Source organism: Hesperophylax consimilis, chromosome 13 (assembly GCF_061612785.1).
Source record: "Hesperophylax consimilis isolate HC1 chromosome 13, BYU_Hcon_1.0, whole genome shotgun sequence".
Classification (NCBI taxonomy): Eukaryota; Metazoa; Arthropoda; class Insecta; order Trichoptera; family Limnephilidae; genus Hesperophylax; species Hesperophylax consimilis.
The window spans coordinates 30,930,890-30,952,864 of NC_142848.1; the positions used below are offsets into that span (position 1 = coordinate 30,930,890).

The 21,975-nt window shown below is 35.9% G+C and overlaps 1 protein-coding gene across 1 annotated transcript; it reads left to right on the forward strand.

Annotated features, from left to right (window-relative positions):
• Positions 1 to 415: 415 nt before the first annotated feature.
• Positions 416 to 14,370, forward strand: LOC149418775 (uncharacterized). Its single transcript, XM_089638658.1, has 7 exons — positions 416 to 2,116; positions 4,154 to 4,404; positions 6,908 to 7,045; positions 10,513 to 10,747; positions 12,109 to 12,284; positions 12,615 to 12,726; positions 13,551 to 14,370. The coding sequence occupies exons 1-7, from the start codon at positions 667 to 669 to the stop codon at positions 13,721 to 13,723; spliced, it is 2,535 nt and encodes an 844-aa protein (XP_089494784.1). The 5' UTR covers positions 416 to 666; the 3' UTR covers positions 13,724 to 14,370.
• The last annotated feature ends 7,605 nt before the right edge of the window (positions 14,371 to 21,975 follow it).

Sequence of the window (21,975 nt, forward strand, 5' to 3'; positions counted from 1 at the left end):
CCAAAGAAAATTATAATGAACATTCTGGATAAATAAATTGTTTTCCTTCCCTTTATTTATAATCAGTCATGCCCTAGTTTAATTAGGTGTTATTTGTTTAATAATGATTAGATTATTTGTATAGCGCCGTTTTCGTGGGAAAATCACCTTCGAAATTTTGAGGCATTACTCTCTGCACTCTCCGCCTAGCCCTGCGGACAAACGGCATGATGGTTAGTTAGTAGAGTCTTCCTTGAGGTAATTTTTCACAAAAACGGCGCTGCATAAAATTATCCAATTATTATTGAGTCATTGCAGCGCTCAGTTCTTGCCCAGTACCAGTAGTATTCGAACTATTCTCCCAAGGTCAGCTTCCGCGACAACTTCACTTCAGTTCAATTGTATTTTTTGTTCAAGTTTATAAAACATGGAAACTGCAGGTTGACAGTATGACAGTATTGTGTTGTAAATATTACGTTATTCCCAAAATAAACAGTTTTAAGTGAATAGAAACAATAGGGTGTCGCATTTGTATACGATTGAAGTCACTTTCTTGTAAATTTCTCCTCAAACTGTCATATTATTTGATTGTCGGAGGATATTAATATCGCCATGATCGAGCGATTTAAAAATATTTAAGTTCCGAGTTATATGTATTTGATTTAATTTCGACACTGAATTTGAATAATGGATCCTGGCGAAGGAAACGATCATCGTTTTGCCGAAAACCACTCAGCGTTCGAGGATAGACAGGCTCGCGAGAAGTCGCAAGGAAAGAAATACAGACATAACGTCGGGGACAATAATGCCGTCCAAGGAGCCGTTTCGCGTCCCAAGCAGCGCGCACCCGGGAACCTCACCACCAATGGCATCTGCCCGAACAGCGCCGAAGCCAAGTTCAACAACAACTGCAGTAAGTGCGAGGCAACCGACCCCTACAGTGTGTCCTACAATGTGGACTCCAAGACCTCCATAGACAAGTGCTCCTCCAAGATAGAGCGGGCCGACAGGAGCGGGGAGGGCTACCCGGGCTGCTGCAGCTGGAGTCTCGAGGGGCTCCTGGCGCATGGAGAGAAGATCAACAACACCGAGACTGAAGTTACAGTCAAACTAAACAACTGTGAGCCACAGCAAATCTCCACTCCCAACCGCAAATCTGAAAACACCCAAAATGGAGTTAACCAAAATGACTTTAATATAAATGTGCCATCCACAAGCAGTTCCAACAGAGCGGGCCCCAGTGCCGGGAGCTCTGGAAGTCGGGGGAGCAGAAAGCGAAGTGCCCAGAGCTGCCGAAAAGTGCGGGAAACTGCGGAGCTCCCCGTGCCTTATGTAGATGACTCTTCTAGCGATACGGGTAACGATGACTACTCTGTGGGTTCGGACGAATGCTGCATTTACACCTACAGGGGTGGGGAGCACCTGGCCGACCTGCCTTCCTCATTCTTCAGCTTAGACATGGGTCTGGCAGAGGGAGCTGCCTTGCCCGCACCACCCTTGTTCGCCCCCCGCGTAGCACCTCCGGCCGCCCCCTCCCGCAACTCCAGCCCAGACATGGACTACCTGGAGATGGACTTCGACCCGGGTCCCTCCTGCGAGGCAGACTCGGATCGGGAGTCCAGCCTCGACCTTGACTTAGATGCCACCCAGCCAGACGATCTCCATTCTGACAATGAAAATAGTCTTCCGCCCAACGTATCAGACCCTATTGAAATAGAAGCGAAACCTCCGGAGAATAATTGTATTCCAAACAGAGTGCCTATGGATCCAACACCATCATTAGCCATAATAGCAACCTCTTCTACTAGTGCTGCTGTTGAGCTGGCGCCTGATGTCCTGGCAGCGCCGACTGCCAATGATATGCCATCAACATCACGTCGCGGACTATCTCCTATCCCTTCCACGAGTGGAACGTGCCATGTGTCTGCCACGTGTCAGGCGGCAGAGAAGGTAGTGGAGGCTGAAGAAGAAGTGGCGCAATTGGAGCACGCTGGCTTGAACACCCTCATAGCGCACACTCTGCCAAGTGGGGAAGTGGTGTGCGTGCGGCGGACTTGTCGCAGCTGGCCCGCGAGGGAGGGGCCCGGGCACCACAGTTCTAGTGGGGACCTCATCTCACCGGGAGATACAGCCGAGTGTAAGCCAACAATTCATTCTAAACATTATTAGTACTTTATTGGTTCATCTTATCCAACAGGAATCTATTCAATGTTTTAAAAAAAATATTTATTTAGAATTTGTTTGATATTGAAATAAAATTGAAAAAAAAACAGCTTTGAAATTATCAAAATTATAGATATAAAACTACTAGCATGATTAACCTATTAATTTCATCCAGTGGTGGTTTGTGACCTATCTCGTACGGATTAAAAAAGGGAGAAAAAGTATTTCCTCAGATACGTGATCAGATATGTTTAATATTTTCCATATTGTGCCCATATATTTTTCCCTAGATGTAAAGGCATTTCATCACCAGAGCGATCGAGCAACAAGATACAATTCGGCAATTCATTAAAACCTCTGTGGCTAGAACCGGGATCACACCTGATCTATTCCACAGATATAAAAAAATTTCTATTCAATAGAAACCCAAAGTTTTTTATCTATTATTTTTTATTTTTTTTTACTCTCTTGCTCTTTTTGAAAAATTAATGTTAAAACTTTCACCAAAATAAAAAGTATATATATATTTTGGTGTATTTTGGCTATAGATTCTCAAAAAATAGATCAGATGAGAATGCTCCATAAGGAATATAATGTTGTAGGTTACAAAAAATAGTTTTAAATATGAAAATCACAATTTACAAAATAAACTGTTCGTTTTTTTGATACCGTCGAACTTGCTTATAATATTCACAGCAATAGCGAGTTGTTATTTTAGTTCAAGCTTATCTTCATATAATTGTTGATTGTTATAACGAGGTCGATTCACTGATATACCCAGAAAATAATTTTGTCAACACAATTTCTGAATACATGAATGGGTCCTTGGGTCTGAAAAAATAGTTATTAATTATTAGAGAATTATTCTCTAAGTATGTAGTAACAAGCAAAGGGGGGTCATAGTGCGGCGGTTTCCTGCCTGGCGCACAACGTCGGCTGGCGGGACATTTCCCACTTGGGACGGATTCATATTTTTATGCAATACCTGTGTAAGATTGTCGCCTATGTGAACCATTGCTACCCATCGGGTATAATGCAAAATTGTCATAAAATCTGCGAAACTCATGCGACATTTGAGCTTCTCAAATTTGTTCCCTTTTGACATCTTCTTTTGTATTACGACTCATCGTCAATTTTATTTTAAAAACAAATAAATATGTTTGTGAAGGTACCTAAGTTAGTAACTTTTTCAGCCAAGGGGTCGCTTTGCCTATTTTTCAAAAAGGCTGTCTGTTTTTGCAAGTCAAGTTTGTTGGCGCTCTAGACCAAAGCTGGCTGCCAAATTCAACAGTGGGGCGCACTTGCGATTAGCACAGGGTTATCTGCAGTATCTGCGGGCCCTGTACAGTACGCCCAGCTTCTGAGAGGTTCACTAGACTCTTTCCTTGATGGAATTATTCAGAGTTATTCAATTTCAGAGTACAGTTTCACAGAATTTGAACAATTCATCGAAGTTGGTATTAGAGTTCTGTGAAAGTCCTATTCAAGTTCGGTTTTTTTTTAATATTTATTTTTTCCTTAAACTTTACAACATAAGTTCATATATTTTAACACGTTGACTGCCAACTACAAGATAACTTGTAGATTGCGTTCTTTGCTAGGACGCCGACTACGAGATAACTCGTAGTGTGTTCACTTGCCATATTCGCTAAAATACCATAAAATTTGTAGTATATCAGTGCTAATATGGATAGATGGATTCTGGGAAGAGAACAAAAAATCAATGCTGGCTTACAGAACAGAAAATTTATTAATAAATAAACAGAAAAGATTAGAGTTTTTAATAATAAAATATGTTTAAATGAAATTGGCTTTTTATACCAGAATTCTGAAAATTGCCATGGCAGTCAACGTGTTGATGACACATTTCTATAGATTTCGTTTATATTCAGAGATATTTAACTTTTCCAAAGCACAAAAATTTTTCAAGAAATCAATAATTTTGACATTGGACCTTTTAGTAGTGAGCCACAGATATATTTCAAGTACTTAGTTCCTTGGTGCTATATAGGTGAACTCCCTGAGTCTCTCCTGTGGAGTCCGGCCGCCGCCATCCTTGGGGAGTGTCCTCCCGTGTGCCACTCGGAGTCGGGTAGACTCACCTTGGACGTGGGTCGCCTAAACCCTGAGCTGGGCCGTAGCTCGCTGCTAGAAGCGGGGCGGCATAACCTGGCTTCAGCCTTGTTCCACTGCACAATGGCCAAAAGACTGACTGTGCATCGGACGGATAATTTCCTCCATGACCAGGATACTTCTAACGTGGTGAGTCTCATTCCATATAACTCAGTATTGTAATTACGGTAAAATATCTTTTTTACGCTTTTCAAAAAAATGTGTAAAACTAGAGAAATATAAAACAGGAAATGAAATGTGCGCAGAAAAATTGATTTATCAAGTACCCGTTCAATTTTCAAATTTAAAAAAAAATGTATTTTTTAATATGATGTCCGATTTCTTCTCAGAAAGTGATTATTCATCTATTAATTTATATTTTGAGGTTTTTACAGTCGAGATAATTTCTGGTTATAAGCACAACATTTCTTAAATTCAAGTCTCATTTTAATAATTAGCAAATGAGTTCGGTGACGAGTAAGTCAATATCCCCTACAATCATCAATTCGTAATAGATTTACGAAAATATTTGAATATTATTGCTGCGGAAATCGAAACGCTCTCACTGATCTGCCACCCCAAAAACCGGGTAAGTATCCAATTAGTGAAAGTGGCAGATTATAGAGCATGCAGACAAAATATGCTCAAAATTAATCATAAAAACAAACAAACATCACTATCGATTTTTTAAAAAGGGTGTCATAATGTCGCTTGAAAATGAACAAAAACACATGCGACAGTTGCAAAGAACTAATCGAAAACTGAAAGTATTAAAAAAACAATAATACTTAAATAACAATAATTAACCCGACTTGGTGACTGATAAAATTGTCAGCCAGAGCAAGCTAGATGGCTGTATACATAGAATAAAGAATAACACATGCTAGATGGCTGTATACATAGAATAAAGAATAACACATGCTATATGGCTGTATACATAGAATAAAGAATAACACAAGCTGGATGACCGTATACATAGAATAAAGAATAACACACGCTAGATGGCTGTATACATAGAATAAAGAATAACACAAGCTGGATGGCTGTATGCATAGAATAAAGAATAACACAAGCTGGATGGCTGTATACATAGAATAAAGAATAACACAAGCTTGATGGCTGTATACATAGAATAAAGAATAACACAAGCTTGATGGCTGTATACATAGAATAAAAAATAACACAAGCTAGATGGCTGTATACATATAATAAAGATTAACACAAGCTGGATGGCTGTATACATAGAATAAATAATAACACAAGCTGGATGGCTGTATACATATAATAAAGAATAACACAAGCTTGATGGCTGTATACATAGAATAAAGAATAACACAAGCTAGATGGCTGTATACATAGAATAAAGAATAACACAAGCTGGATGATGTATACATGCATAGAATAAAGAATAACACAAGCTGGATGGCTGTATACATAGAATAAAGAATAACACAAGCTTGATGGCTGTATACATAGAATAAAGAATAACACAAGCTGGATGGCTGTATACATAGAATAAATAATAACACAAGCTGGATGGCTGTATACATATAATAAAGAATAACACAAGCTTGATGGCTGTATACATAGAATAAAGAATAACACAAGCTAGATGGCTGTATACATAGAATAAAGAATAACACAAGCTGGATGGCTGTATGCATAGAATAAAGAATAACACAAGCTGGATGGCTGTATACATAGAATAAAGAATAATACAAGCTTGATGGCTGTATACATAGAATAAAGAATAACACAAGCTGGATGGCTGTATACATAGAATAAATAATAACACAAGCTGGATGGCTGTATACATATAATAAAGAATAACACAAGCTTGATGGCTGTATACATAGAATAAAGAATAACACAAGCTAGATGGCTGTATACATAGAATAAAGATTAACACAAGAGATGCCTTGTAGTCATGTTTCATGATACAAATATTTACCCAATGGAGGCTTAAATTTCCAATACAAAACTGTGTTTACGAAATTCAAATGGAGATCTACGATGTCAGGCGAGTGTAAGTGAGGCAGGGCGCTTGGCTATTGGGCTAAATGGAACATATGTTTCGATTCAAATCTGTATGGGAGGCACTTTTAGTTTTTTTTGTGTCTCCGGGGTTTTCTCTCAAACTCTCTTATTCAATAAAACTCCGGCTTCGACAAAACACTTGAACTTTTATTGTGATAGATTGACAATGGCTTTGATATCTTAATTACTGTGAGGTTCTCACCTTATTTATTATCCTATTATTCTCGACAGCTAACTCCGTCTATGGGTAACCTAATCTAGTGCCGTCTATGGGTGAGCTCATACACTAATATCAAGGATATTACAGTTTTCTTATTTATTCTATGACTGTATGGTACAAGAGAGTGTAAGAGTAAGATATCCCAACCCAACCTATCAGTGTACAAAGCTTGGCGCTCGAGTCTAGACTTGCAACGGACTACTAAATTTGACGTACACAAATACCAGCGAATTATAGAGCTTGATTTTGTGTTTACAACTAGTCAAAATAACGGCTGATTATAGTAGTTGTTGGATAATGGAACTGCGGATTTGTGAGAGGGTACTGTATTCATATTAAGTAGTTACCTGGTTTGGGTTTGGGCCGTGTCAATTTGCCCCACTGTTTTGGTTTCAGGATGGCGTTGGTGAGTCGGTGGAGCGTCCTCTGGCAGTTCCCAAGAGCATGGTGTGGTCGGAGCAAGAGGCGTGCTGTCGTCAGGTCACACAGATTGGAACCTCCGCCTGTGGGGCCACCGCAGTCATCAATGCGCTGGTAACATAACACAATACAATTAAAGTCATACACTATTTAGCCACGTCCTATCTGCGCATCGTTATATTATGTGCTAGCTGTACCCCGCCACGCGTTGCTGTGACTCAGTCTGTATATGCAGATAGAGAAACAATAGTGTGTTTTACTTTAACCTTCAACAGATGGCGCTGTTTTTAAAAAAAGGAGATTTTTTGATTTCACAGACAAAAAGCATGTTTTTTATCTGTCACAGGTGCCATCTATATAATATAGGTTTATATAAACACACGCACATTTAATGGCAATGTTGTGCCAAAATTTCAAAGCAATTGGTGAGAACTTTCGGAGATTTAAGATTTTGAACAAACGAACATTTACATTTTTATTTATATAGATTTTAACACTAAATGGTCGGGCATTTTACCGCCAAATTGGGGGCGAAGCGCGGGTGTTTTTTTAAATTTTAGCGCCAAAATTAGACTTTCTGCAAAATATTCATATCTATTTGATATTTTTCGATGAAACTTTCAGTGTTTTACTTTAAAAAGATGTCTCTATTTGCAGTGTAATTCCTCTTTTTATGAACAAAAACTTTGATAAAAAAACTACTTTCTTGGGAATCATAGAAAAAACAGTATTTCACAATCGAAATTTATTTATACAAAATTACAAGATTATTTAGAAATTTTCAATACATATAAAAAAAAACTATAACCTAAAAGTGCTTCAATGTGTGATAGCGTTCGAAACACTTTCCTTTATGCAGGGGCACATTGCAAAACTTGCACATGTACCGCGTTTCACTGCGTAGTTTGTGAGCGGAACATACGCGACAATGATTTTATTTTTTTGTTGTGTTTCAAACTCTTTGTATTGACGGGTAGATAGATCGGGTACCGCCGGCAATAGAAAGCACATGACCCCGCACCCATTTAGAACCCCTTGTTTACAAGTTTCTTTGCGCAACAAAACGAGTAAACTCGTCTCCTGCGTCTTACTGTAAAACGGCATATGACGAGTTTTGCGCAAAGAATGTGTTAATATTTTAGCTGATGAGACTTCAAATTTATTTTTTATATAATCAATTTAAATTATGTAGTTAAATATCCAATAATTCTGTTTATCTGATAATTTTATTTATCCGGTATTCGTTATAGATAAATTTGACCTCTGTACGAAAGTTTTTTTAAAACTTTGTTATTGTTGTTAATTAAAATTGCAGTTTTTCTTTCCAGCGTGCTTTTTTTTTTTTGTTTCTGTACCTATTATCAAAGATTTACTATAATAATATGTGTTAAATTGTGTAATTGGATTCAAATTCGGGTCAACTTAGTCATTTTTTTAATTAAACATAACATCAAAATGTTAAAATTTTCATTAACCCCTCAGGACTCTGGCATATTGACCATTATATTTCTTAAAGACCCTGTCAAATGGTCAGAGAATATAAAAATATAATTAATTATAAGAATATAATTCAAATAATGGGAATATTTCTGAAGGTATCCGAAAACTAAAAACTGTTTTTGAAAGGTGACAAAATAGGCTTTATAATTTTACTATTATAAATAAACATAATATAATTTTGTAAATGCTCAAATTTTTAATGCAAACATTAAAAGTTTTAAAAATGACTCATCTTACTTATTTTCGTCTAAATACTGTCTAAAATTATTGATAACAAATAAATAACACATTTTATTAAACAAATGTACTATAAACATTAATTTCACCTCACTTTTTTGTTGTTTCATATAAAAATAATTAATCTAAAGTTTACCAAAGTTTCATAATTTTTATTCAAATTGCGGTTAGACCCTCTGGTTTCATGGGTCACATTTCAATTATTTTGTGGTTAACTTCTAGATTTGAGTATAAAGCATGGTGTTTTCTCTTTCTAACACCATTTAAATAATATTTATCCCCATGACGGCAAGGGAGACACAACCACTTTCTATAACCATATGAGCTGTTCCCAAAAGCAAATTTGCCTGAGGGGTTAATTAAGATATGATTAACATTGATCATATGAATCCTATAATTTCTATACCCGCTATATCCGATTTTTTGACAAAATGATCTGAGTATGACATCTTGTTCACATTTTTGCGAGCAACAAGAGGAGCCTAAAATTGAGTTTCAAAACCCTCCTTATCACGACCAAAAACCATGTTAAAACTGCGAGTGAGAAACCAAATACGCTATATCATACAGAAAGTTACTATCAAAACGCGCTATATCGGATTCAACCAATCACAAACAGTTATTTTGCCAAAATACAATATGGCCGCCGCTCTGACGCCACGCTCGTGTGTCAAAATGATCTACGCGTGTGTTTCTAAACCCGCCATGTCGGCTCAGTTGACTTTCAAAAGCCTCTATATCACAAAGTGAGTATCAAAATCCGCTTTATCCATTTTATTTATCGAAATTACTTAATTATTGCTAGACATATATAGAAAAATAAATGCTTTTCGATATTTTATTACTCCAATTCATTATATAAAAAATTGTAATGCAATTACTTATGTACGCTAGAGATGTGACAGTTTTTTGCGGTTTTCTCCAAATCAATGAAAGTTGATATAGCGGGTATAGAAATTGCACGACTCATATCTAAGAATATACTTAAAAATAATAAGATTTATTCCAGTATGTATGCAGGGATAGTGCAATGCAATACATTCCATATTTTGAAATAATATACATAATTAGAGTAGTAAAAATAATAATACATAGGCGATTCCGATAGGCACAAATAAAACGGAATATAAGTGAAAAAAGAAAAAGATAAAAACAAAAATGAGTGTAAGCAGCCGTTTATGGAGGATATTTGGACATCTCCCCTCTCCAGCGGGCCATCAGGGGGGATTCCATCCAGGCAACCATTGCAATGATGATTTTGTTACTTGATTGGCGTAGTCTGCGCCATAAACTTCCCAATTGATGACGGAGAAGCTCTCTGAAAGGGTGCACTCGGCCCTCCAGGAACATTTCCGTGGCGCTGCAGTATCTCGGTAGGCGGAATAGTCGGCGATATTCATTATTGTAAGCGACTTTTAGCTTATGCCATTGGGATGCAGTGTAATTCACCCACAGTTCTAACGTGTACAGCGAAGTGCAAAATGTGTTGAAAAGTATCTTTTTAATGTTTGTACGGCAAAAATGAAAACGCCTTGACAGCATACCTGCTCTAACGGATATCGCTCGTCTTTGCCTTTCCATATCTTTCTATGTCTTTCAGGTCGTCTATGATAATATGTCCCAGGTATTTGACGTTACGACTAACAATAACGTAATGTAAAGCATTTTGCACATTTTAAATTTTGGGCACTTGTAGCTAAAAATTAATTAATATATTGGAAACGTTAAATGTAACTGTTACATATTATTATAAAAATGTTATAGAGAACTTTAAGTAAACCATATTATGTCGGAATATTATTTCACATTTAGTTGTTAACTGTATTATTTTGTTGTTATTACAGATGGGTCTCAACCAACCTGTAGAGATTGAACGAATTCTGGCGGCAGTGTTAACACGATCCCGGGCCTGCTCCGCACCGCTCCCCCGCTACCTTGTGTCGCGCGCGCTCGCCGGCTGCAATGCCGTGGCGCTGGCGGCTGGACTGCGCACTCAGCATGTGCATTGCCGCCACTTTCGCACGTGGCCCGAGAGGGCAATGTCTCTGTCGCATTGGCTGGCTTATTGGATTGGTTTGGGTGAGTAAATATGTCATTATATTGTCTTCAAAAATTAAAACATTACAATTTGAAGTTTTACTCATTAACACACTTTGGCCGGGAAGGGAGTTCTACCTTTTGCGCCAGCCTCATTTCAATGGAAGAAAAGATGGAATTATTCAATGTTTTTATATACCAATCTCTTTGTATAGGTCCCAACTGTATGTACATAATTATCGTAATGCAAGTCTTCTTTTTATATTTATCTTCGTGCCTTTTGTTTACATCGGTATTTCACCAAAAGGATAGTATATTATTTGTTTAACTGTGAAACTCGATTCGAATCTCTATCTCTGTTCCGCCCCACTCAACTCCTATGTGCAAGCGAGTGAGAGATGTCGGGCACATTTAAAGAAAGCAGGTATGGGATAATACTGATAGGTTAATTGAGTTGCATTTCAAATAATATTCGATTTTCGTTTAGTACTTTTATAGTTTAGTTACTATGTAGAAATTTTTATTATAAAATCTTTAATTATTCTCAAAGATATAGTGATTTAAAAAAAATTAAAGAAATTTGTGCGGGACCTTTATTTTTGCCCGGAAACAGTGTAGCGCCAGCGCGAAAAATATCCCCCAAAAATGTGTCAAGTTATTAAAAAAAAAAACGGTTTATTCCTCTCTTTAATAATCTCTTTTATTTATCAAAAGACAGCTCCTTAAACTAATCTTAACCTGTTGAATGTCGGGCGAGAATTTTCAGAACCGTGTACAAATTTCCTTTATGAGTTTTGTTTAAATATAAAATAATAAATACTATATTTTAATTATTTAACTCCGCCACACGTTGCTGTGGCCCAATCTGTCTGTGCAGACAGAGAAACAAGAGTGCGTGTTGTTTTTACGTCCAACAGATGGTGCTGTTTTTCAAAAAAACATGTGTGTTCAACAGATGACACAGGTGACATCTATAAAATGGTGACCGGATAAATCACCAAAATGATAATTCATCACATTTTTAAAAAGTTATATAAAGTCATGGAAAGTGATGAAACAAAAACTTTATTAACTGGGTTTAGTAGGTTAGGTTATGTTAGGTTTAATTTTTTTTTTCATCGTTTCTAATGACTTTATATCACTTTTTAAAGGTGTGTTGAATTGTCACTGTGTTGAGTTATATAAAAACCCTCCCGTATTCGAATGCAATGCGGTGTCAAAATTTCAAAGCAATCAGTGAAGAACATTTACATATATAGATAATTATTTCATGTTTCTTTTCTTCAGAATACCTAACTTTATACCTAAATACATAGCCTACACTAAAAACAACAATCAATGGGTGGTTTTAAAGAAATAATGACGTTGAAGTTTGACATAATTGAGTGATTGATGTGTTTCAGGTGCCGTGCCCGTAGTAACTCTAAACCTGCAGTCGGGAGTGCTGGACCCCGCACGCACTCCCGACTCCTGGCACCATCAGATGGTGTTTGGGGTAGGCCCCCGTGGGGTCTACCTCACCAACCCCCTGGAGTGTGTGGACGAGGGGGCCCTCTGGCACCATCTGTGCTCCGATTCGGTAAACACTATATTCATTCTTATTAATTATACACTATACCGCACTACCGAGAGTCATTCCCAATTGGGGAATGCTATGAAGAAGACTCTGGAAGGAAGTGCAAATAAACTATTATTTATTCATGAAAGATAAAAGGTTTTCATAAAACTAAATTACAAATATAGGCTTAAAGATGGAATGGGAGAAGGAATAGGAGGGGAGTTTACAATGGGAACAAATTTAGCTGAGAATCATTCAAAAAGGTTTTCTGATTTAGTGCCACAAAATAAGTTTCCTTTGTTGTGTTCTGCTGGAGAAGTGTTCTTTATTGCTTGTTTTTATGTATTTCAGGTGTTGCTAGTTCGTAGAAAGGACATAGTCAGCAGATGGACTTGTAATACGGACCTCTCTCCCCTGCTGACGGTCCCAGGAGATCCTCGGTGGAGGACTATGAATGTTCTGGGTGAGTCATTTCAACAGCTATATATACATATACTCTCTCATTGAAGCGCCCCTCGATTATCCGACAACTAGTACAATCTCCTGTTATTTAATTACTTAGTAAACTCAAATATTTTCATTTTTGTGACACGGGTTAGGTAAATGAATTTTGACATTTAATACACAAGTTGTCATAGAGTCTACATTCACGAAATAAACATTAGAATCTACAGTGATATTAGTACCTGCCAGTGACGTTTTCTATGTCATTATGACATTATAGCCAGTTGGAACCGTTCGAAAGTACTGTTTTAGATAGTTTTTAAAATCAATAATTAAGAATAAAAATATTAAAATTACGCATTTTCAGAGTCAGAAAAATAAAATTTTAATTTTTAAAACATATTTAACAGTTAGTGAAAATACTCCATTCTGATATGTCCTCTATACAGTTTTTAAAGAATAAAGGTTAAAATCGCTTCTGATAAAATTCCAGCGTGGAAGGTATTAGAGCTCTCACACATGTGCGCAAGCGCCGATCACGGTCTTTAAAATTTGCACACACGTGTGCTCGAAAAACAATCCGATGGTTAAAGTTGTGAGTCATTGGGTTGTAAATAAATAATACATGAAGTAATGATTATTGAATTATCGAAGAAAGCAAACACTTTGTGGCTTGACTTGTTTTAAACTTTGTTGCATTCAATCTTCTTATTTATATTTACATTGTCCTGATGAAGGTTGAGTGCAACCGAAACCGGTAGACCTATATAACTCAATAAAGTGGTTTAAAACGTAGTAATTTTTTTTTCATTTATATAATGATTATTGTTTGTTTGTTTCCAGGTCAAGTAGTGAATGTGATAAGGGAGTCGCACACGTGGAGTGAGTCCACCCTCACTAGCCACGTCCGTATCCCGGCGTGCTACGAAGCTGGAATCACCATTGCCGCCGTGTTTGGCTCCGAGGCTCATCGGAGACTTCTTCTCGCTCCGGAACTTCCTCTGCTGCATCAGTAGACCAACAGTCGGTACTTTTAAATTTGTGCCAGCATGTACAATCGCTCGCTGATGATCAAGTATCTTTATCTTCCTTGAATGGTTTTTATGTGTTAGGATGGTTCACATAGAATATTGTTACAGGATATTTCCACTTTTGCTTTGCACAAAAGAAATAATGTACATCCATGTTCTTCAACTGAAATTTTGACAAATGATCACTTTAAAGAAAAATAATTTTACTAACCTAATGATTATAATCACACTCTTCTTTCATATTTCAAAGGAAAAGGGGAAATATTCAATTTGTTAAACATTATGTATTACATTATTTTAATCCCAAAGGATTAATGTCGTACTAAATACAGCAGAACCCCTTTAATTAGAACCACGATAATTTAAAACAAATTTGTAATTCGTGTTTTTTGCCTAAAGTGAGTTTGCCGAATCTTTTTTCATTACAATTTTTGTTTTATAATTAGAAATTTATCTTGGTCTGTGCACCGACATTTCTCTTGACTTGGCGGTAAAATGCTGTAAATCTTCAATCTACACGATTATACATCATACCTAATAATTGGTATTATTATTTCGTAAATCTGAATTTGATGGATCGCGGTGGCCGCGCCGGTAATTGGCCTCAAAAATGCACTGTTTGGTATTGTCTTCTGGTTGTTGCTGACTGGTGGAGGGTTGTAGCAGTGATGTTGGTGGTGCCTCCCACTGGTTGTTCCTCATCGACAATATCACTTATCTTCATCTACTATTTCTGATTCCGAGTATTATTCACCTGATGAATAATATTACTCTCCGTTTTTTAAATTTCTCCATTCCTTTCGAATCCATTAGGGGGGTTCATTCAAGTTCAAGACCTTTCAAGAACGAAAACTAGTTTTAAAAAAACCAATCGTTTGTGGTTGTAGTCACAATTGATAATGTTTTACTATAAGATCAGTCAATTTATGGTGTGGCGGTAATAATACACGGTACTTTACGTTTTCCAATATCAATCATAACCTTGTAAAAACAAGGATTTAATGCCTTCAAGGAGTTATTTTTCTTAACATTTAATTTTAAAACTTGAATCTCATCTTTGAAAGCATGAGAGAGCACAAGCAAACAACATACTTAAAGAGTTATATAATTCATGAACAGTTAAATATTAGATTATTGAAGACAATATTAGCGATTTCTAAACGAAAATCTGATACAGAAAAATCAGAAAAGGATACGGTCACATCTAGGACTCGAACCCAGGACCCTTGTCTTTCCGGGACACCGCTCTACAGAAAGACAAGGGTCCTGGGTTCGAGTCCTAGATGTGACCGTATCCTTTTCTGATTTTTCTGTTTCAGATTTTCGTTTAGAAATCGCTAATATTGTCTTCAATAATCAAATATTACAATTTGAGATTTTACTCAATAAAGATATTCCGAAAAATAAATAGTTAAATATTACATCACACTGTTTTTATGATGGATTCCTGCGATTATATTCAAATCTTATTAATTGTTCTGTTACCTTTTTTAATTTAGTTATCCTTGAGAATATATCCCAGTCAATGTCCCATATGAGCGTTGACCTTGTTTTGACCTTTGGTGGATCTGTACACACTGCTGCACTGCAGGCGGGCCCGGACCACTAAATGCTTAAATATAGTAATTGGGAAACGTTGGTACCTCTTGACAGTAAGTCTACAGATCTCACATGCCTCCATTGAGAGGTTTGGCTCATTTTCTGAATATCGGACACCCTATTAGCTACGAACGTTTCTAGGAATGAAGAGGGCCACAAATAAACCATGACTTCTTTCTTATGATTGAAAGCAATATCCATCCTGCTGAGGTTTTTTTTCGATTGGGGTTGAAAATTCCAAGACATAAACTCTTCTGTTAAACATTTAATAAATTCTTGGAGGGTAGGAATTTTATTTTGAATCTAATAAACTCTTCTGTTAAACATTTAATAAATTCTTGGAGGGTAGGAATTTTATTTTGAATCGGATATCGTTCCCAATATACTCTGGTGTCTTATTTGCTATAGAAGGTAAATCAATAATATACTCCATGACTGATGGGTAGATATTATTTAAATACTTACAATGTAATAGCGCTTCATCTAAGAGATTTCTTAAGCTATATGAACTTCTGACTTTGATTTTAATACTTTCGTAATTATTTACAATTAGCTTTGTATTCTGATATCTGCCTGTTAGCATCTCCCATTCCTTCTCATCTTGATGGATTGACTAGGAATTAATTAATTTCGCTTCATCACCATTCATTTGACGGCCGGCATAGTCCAGTGGTAACGCATTGGACTGCCATTCCGAAGGTCGCGGGTTCGAACCCGGCGTACGCAAATAAATTTTATTTGATTAATTTGTGTTATTTCACAATTAATTAATTTAAATAATATATAGTATATTTCCGGCACGTTCCAGAGTGGAAGATACTACCAGTATCGCCCTGGTGTAAGACCACCATTCAGAATTGAAACGTTGCTCCAAATGGCTTTAGCCGTGTTTAGTGACTAGATCTGAATAGCCAGGTACTTCCCCACCTTCCTCTTTCCCTTCCCCACCTACCTTCAGCCTCACAACATCCCCCAATTGGGGATGCCATAGTCTCACTGGCTCCAGACGGGAGCAGTTGGGACTCTTGTGAGGTATTCACTATAAAAAAAAAAAAAAAATCATATTATTAAAGTAGTCACAATTATTCACTAATTACAGGTATACAGCTGAAGTTCAACCAATCTGATGAAATGTGATAGTTTTAAAGTTGGCAACTGTATGTTATTCATTTTTGATTAAATTTTACTATTTTTTTCCGTATCTATTGCTTTTGCAAGTTCACAGAAAAGTTGTATGTTCATCCGTAGACAGACCTTCTATTTTATTTTATCTATGGTTTTCACCATTGAAGTATAATCATGTATTGTTTCATAGTGCTTTCACACAAACAAAGTTTTTATTTAATAATAATTTAAATTCGTCCAGGATAGGTTCGAATTTTGTTAATCTCACTTCTAATTCTGATTGAGTTCCAAACGGAATGGAACCCGATACCGGGTTCTATGTAATCTTTGAATCTAGTTATTTTCGACATGAATATACCCCGATGCGCTACCAAAGTTTTTAAATCCATTTTAGCAAGTAATTTTAATAATCACAGGAGACAAACTGATAATTGATTTTAAATTAGGATTAAACTGATGTTTTTAACTCAATTCACTAATTTAAAAAAACATCACACCTCGCACTGTATCTATTTACGATCTGTCTCAACACAAAAGACGTATTTACAAACTACTACGCCACCCCTCTGGTGTTAACCATCGAAACGACAATAAAAGAATCGCGATTTAAAAAAAAAAGAAATACATAACACGGTTCAATGATATCTCATTAAAATGACAATTCAACACACCTTCAAGAAGTTATATAGTCATTAAAAGTGATGAAACAAAAACTAGGTTAAATAGCTACCCATGTAACCTATTTAACCTAGTTTTTGTTTCATCACTTTTCACGACTTTATGTTACTTTTTGTAGGTGTGTTGAATTGTCATTTTGATGAGATATCCGGGTACCTAATAACACATTGTATACACAATAATATACATTTTTTTTGTATATTTTATTTAGTTATAAAATTATTTTATATCTAGTGTACATCTATTCTAAAAATTCTACAAAAATATTCTATTCCTACGTACTAATATTTGGACTTGACAACAACAAAAACTGCAAAAATTTTCGGTGTTTTTTTTTAATCAATTTCTCGAATTTCGTGGAATTTTTTAATTCGAAATTTGGTACATAGTTGAGATCCCGTGGATTTCAAATTAACTGGATTCTGCTGTATTATGTTCCTTGAAAGCAACTAATAATACACCACAATTAAAATTCAGATGCCTCTGTATTATGTATTATAATGTTGGTTGGTTGTGTTTTGTACAAAATCATAGCTTCAATATCTGTATTATATTTAATTTTTATATCCAACCTAATGTGCGGTGCCCCAATGCTAACTAATAGCAATGGAGGAAAGGCAAACAATCTTGGTTTTTCTTATTTTTGTTATCTCCCAGAATTATTAAACTTCCCGCTTTCAGATTCATTTAATCATTCAAACTGAGGAGGTTTTTAGAAAGACCCTTTTAGCATACATATGTAATTGTGTACGTGCAATAGTTGTATCAGATGCATATTAAATGCTAAATGGTGAAAAGAGCCTTACAAAACACTTTTAAATTAACTTTTATTAAAGTACAATAAATGCTTTTCTATGTTCGTGGATTACAATAAAATCTTATATATGTTTATTAGATTACAATAACAGCAGTGGAAATTTATATGTATACAGGGTGTCCGGAAACTCGTAGTACAAGCGGGAAACTGATGAATCTACATCACATTTGGAGTCGATTTTGTAGTATATTTTTTTTTTATTTGAGCTTTCGTTATCGAGTAAATCGAGTTTGAAGTTGATTTTTTTTTTTTTTTTTTAATCAAATTCTTATAAATTATTACTGAAGATCAAAGTACCCAACTAATTAAAACTATTTGAAAGTAAAACAAATGAAGAAACTCGGATTTGAAGCATTATTTTGAAATCACCCTTCATTTAACCCGGTGTAATCATAAAATATTTCTGCTCTGCAGGGTTAAAACATCTGTTATTCAACCCTAAACACCAGAAAAAACTTTAACCCTAAAATAGCCGAAAAATATATTTTTTTGGTTTTTTTTTTTTTTTGAAAATGCTCAAATCAAAAAACTTTATGTTTTTTTGGGTTTCCCATGTGGTGTAGATTCTCCAGTTTCCCGCTTGTACTACGAGTTTCCGGACACCGTGTATAAAAATGAAATGCAGTAAAAAAGTTTTCATGTTTATCGGTCTTTATATTTTTATTGTTTATTTGGGAAAAACGGTGATTCCAATAACATTTCACAACATTTACAATTACAATTAATCATATATCTACGAGTATATTCATCTTTTATATAAATTTATTGAATCGGTTGCGATGCATCATCGTGTTAAAAAAATACTTATTCTAATCTTGAATTCATGGAGACACTGAAACGTGTCTATCCCCAAAGGCATCGGTAGGTTGGTCCTAGCTCTGGTGAAGTTATCGGGGACATAACGTAATACGCTCCAGAACATCGGGATTGCAAATGTGTCCGTTGAGCAGCTTATGAGCTACTAGTACCATTGCAATTTTTCTCCTAACGTCTAGACGATCTAGTCGTAGCATTCCAGCGAGAAAGTCGGAGGCATATAACCGAGGGGTAGTACTTAAACTTTTGCATGTAATTATCGCATAAACTTTTTTTGCACCTTTTCTATATCATTTAAGTGTATGGCATCTTCGAATCCCCAAATTACCGACCCACTCTCGAGAATGCTTCGAACCAGAGTAAAATAGAGCATTTTACAAAACCTAGCATTCACATGGCAGTATTGCACACCGAATCAATATTAGAATGAAAAGTCAGGAGCTTGTCAGAAGTGATTCCTAAATCCTTTGTTAAAGAAGTAAGTATGTTTTATTAACCTTTCCCCTCTGTGGTGTGTATTTACTACACATTGCTTCTAATAACTTTAATAACTCTATAAATATAATAAATTCTGGGTTCAGATTTTAGGTATTCCTCCGTTATACATTTATGCACTGAATTAAAAAATAATATATTACATAGTTTTCAAATTCAATTAAAAATCAGAGTTTTTTGTTAAAAATCGGGAACAAATACACCAATACAATCAACCGTGTGATACTAATACGAGAAGAGTGTGTGAGGAAATGACACGCTATTGATGTCCCGCTTTAATTCGCTATGCGGGAACATGAGACATCCACACTTCTGCAGTAGTAGTTGTTGATTTAGACCATCGATACCTACGACCGCACAGCTGTGTTTGTGCCAGCACTGCCAGCCGCCAGCCAGTTGGCTGCGAACCGTCGTTAGATGTGGACCCCTCGCGCGTTTCTTTGGCATCTGCCGATGGTTTTTTCATGTTTTCAGCAATTAAATTACAATTATTATCACCTTCGATATAAAATATAATAAACATAATCTAATATTAAATCGCTTATTTTGAGATGTGTATTGACTACACAGCACCGGAACGCGTGTATTTTTTTAGCACAGTAAGGGAAAGGTTAAAAAAAAGTGATCAATATTTTTGATGTCTTTATAATTGAAAGAATTTATATAGGAAGTTTAAACGAGTTACATATCACCCATTTAACAAATAAATGTTTGTCCTGTTGGCTGAAATCCCTTGTTTAAAATTTCCTAATAACGATTTTCAAACATTCTTCTTTTCGGCTATAAAACAAAAATTTTGGAAAACTGATAAAACTGGTTGCACACTTACAGGTATCTATTGTTTGTTATCAGATGTGCGTCACTCAATAAAAAGCTGTCATAAATAACTGTAAAAACAATTTTGGTGAATTTATCCTTTCCCAGAGGTCCAATTTTTTCTTGTTAAAATGCGAAATGTGTAAAACAATTTTTTCTGTTTTTGTAAAGATCTTCTCAATTTGGCAATGTTATACTGAGGCGCTTTTTCTGCAGGGATACACACGTATCCGATACTAGACGATTCAACTATCTTGGCCACTACCGCCGCACGTCTGCACGGAGGTTCGTATTTTATAAACTCGTCGGCGATGCCAGTTTCCTGAGACGAGGTTGTCGCCACTCACGTCGTAGAGACTTTAAACATGGCATTACATTTTGTAACAGATCACCACGCTGGAACAAAACAGTCAACAATAAATGAGAGGATATAAAAAGGACAGCACAGCTTCTGTTTGGTTTTGAGTGAGGTTATGAAAGCATTCTAGTTTTGAAGCGGATCTCGGGTGACGTTTACGGACTATTTGACAAGTTGTTTGCGACGTGAGTACAAAACATGAGTATCGGATACTTGCATATCCCTGTGGAAGAAGGGCCTAATAGCGGTACTGTAAGAGCGTATGACATGTACATATAGTACATATTTTTAACACTTTGATGGCCTAGCGCACACATGTGTTAAGTGCAGTTTTAATTAACCCCTATGAGACGGATGAAATTTAGTATTAAATTATTTCATTAGAATGGATAAAAAGCAGATATTCACATTAATTTTGTTGCTTTACATCTTATAATTAATTTCCTTGTAGTATTAGTAGAAATTGAACTTTCAAATTGCCCTTAACACGTGTGTGCGCCAAGCCATCGACTTGTGTTATACTGATTGGTAATCTGCTGTTTATTGTTGTCTCCACTCCAGCAGAATTTTCACCTATCACTTTTTAATTTGTGTTTTAAAATACAGCAATATTTTAGTGGCATAATAGTCTTCCTTTAGTAACTATAAATAACTAACTTGTAAGTGACACATAAACATTATAATTGTATATATACATTTGCGAACCGAAACGCAAGCCGAACTACTAATTACGGGAAAGGAACGAAGCAACTGCAAGCGGCTTTTCGCGCCATTTGCGGTTGCTTCATTCCTTTCCCATAAATTGAGGTTCAGTTTGGCTCGCGTATGTATATGTAGCACAAAATGCTAACGGTTTATAAGAAAGAAAAACTTTTAGGTAACAAATAATGTGGTAATGATAGAGGGGAGGTAATGAATATGCCAGTGGGGCAGTACGAATTGCTTGTAACAGGTGAAACCGGTCTGGACAAAAATAACCATGTTACACAGTTGCTTTTAGCATTAGTCGTTCCTCTTCTCTTTGAATTCTTTTATGGTTTATAATTTAAGGTTTAGTTTTCGTGCAAAGATTCTTGTAAAAAGCTTCCTTGCTATGTCTATGTCTATAAATATGTATGTATTACGAAAATATGGCATAAGACTGAGCCGAGTTTATGGAAATGTGTCTAGTCATTGATTATGTCTTACTATTGGAAATTCAACACTAAATTTAAACATGCACCCTGTCTAACATTATGTATAAAATATACTTAGTCAAAATTCAAGCATTTAGAAATGTAATAGTTAATAGGTTTGTATTTAACCGAGCACCAAATTAATAGTGATTTTATGCCCCAATATTTGCCTTTTGCCAGCAAAAATAATATTTGAGCACCAAAAGATGGGCATCAATTTAGAGGTTATCGATTCCCCCAAAAAATTGGTTAGCTGGATGTTAGCTTGTTCATATTATATTAAAATGTGGCCACCAGCAATCGTATTCTATAACAAAATACGTACAAATACATTGAACCCTACTTTTAAGTTTCTCAT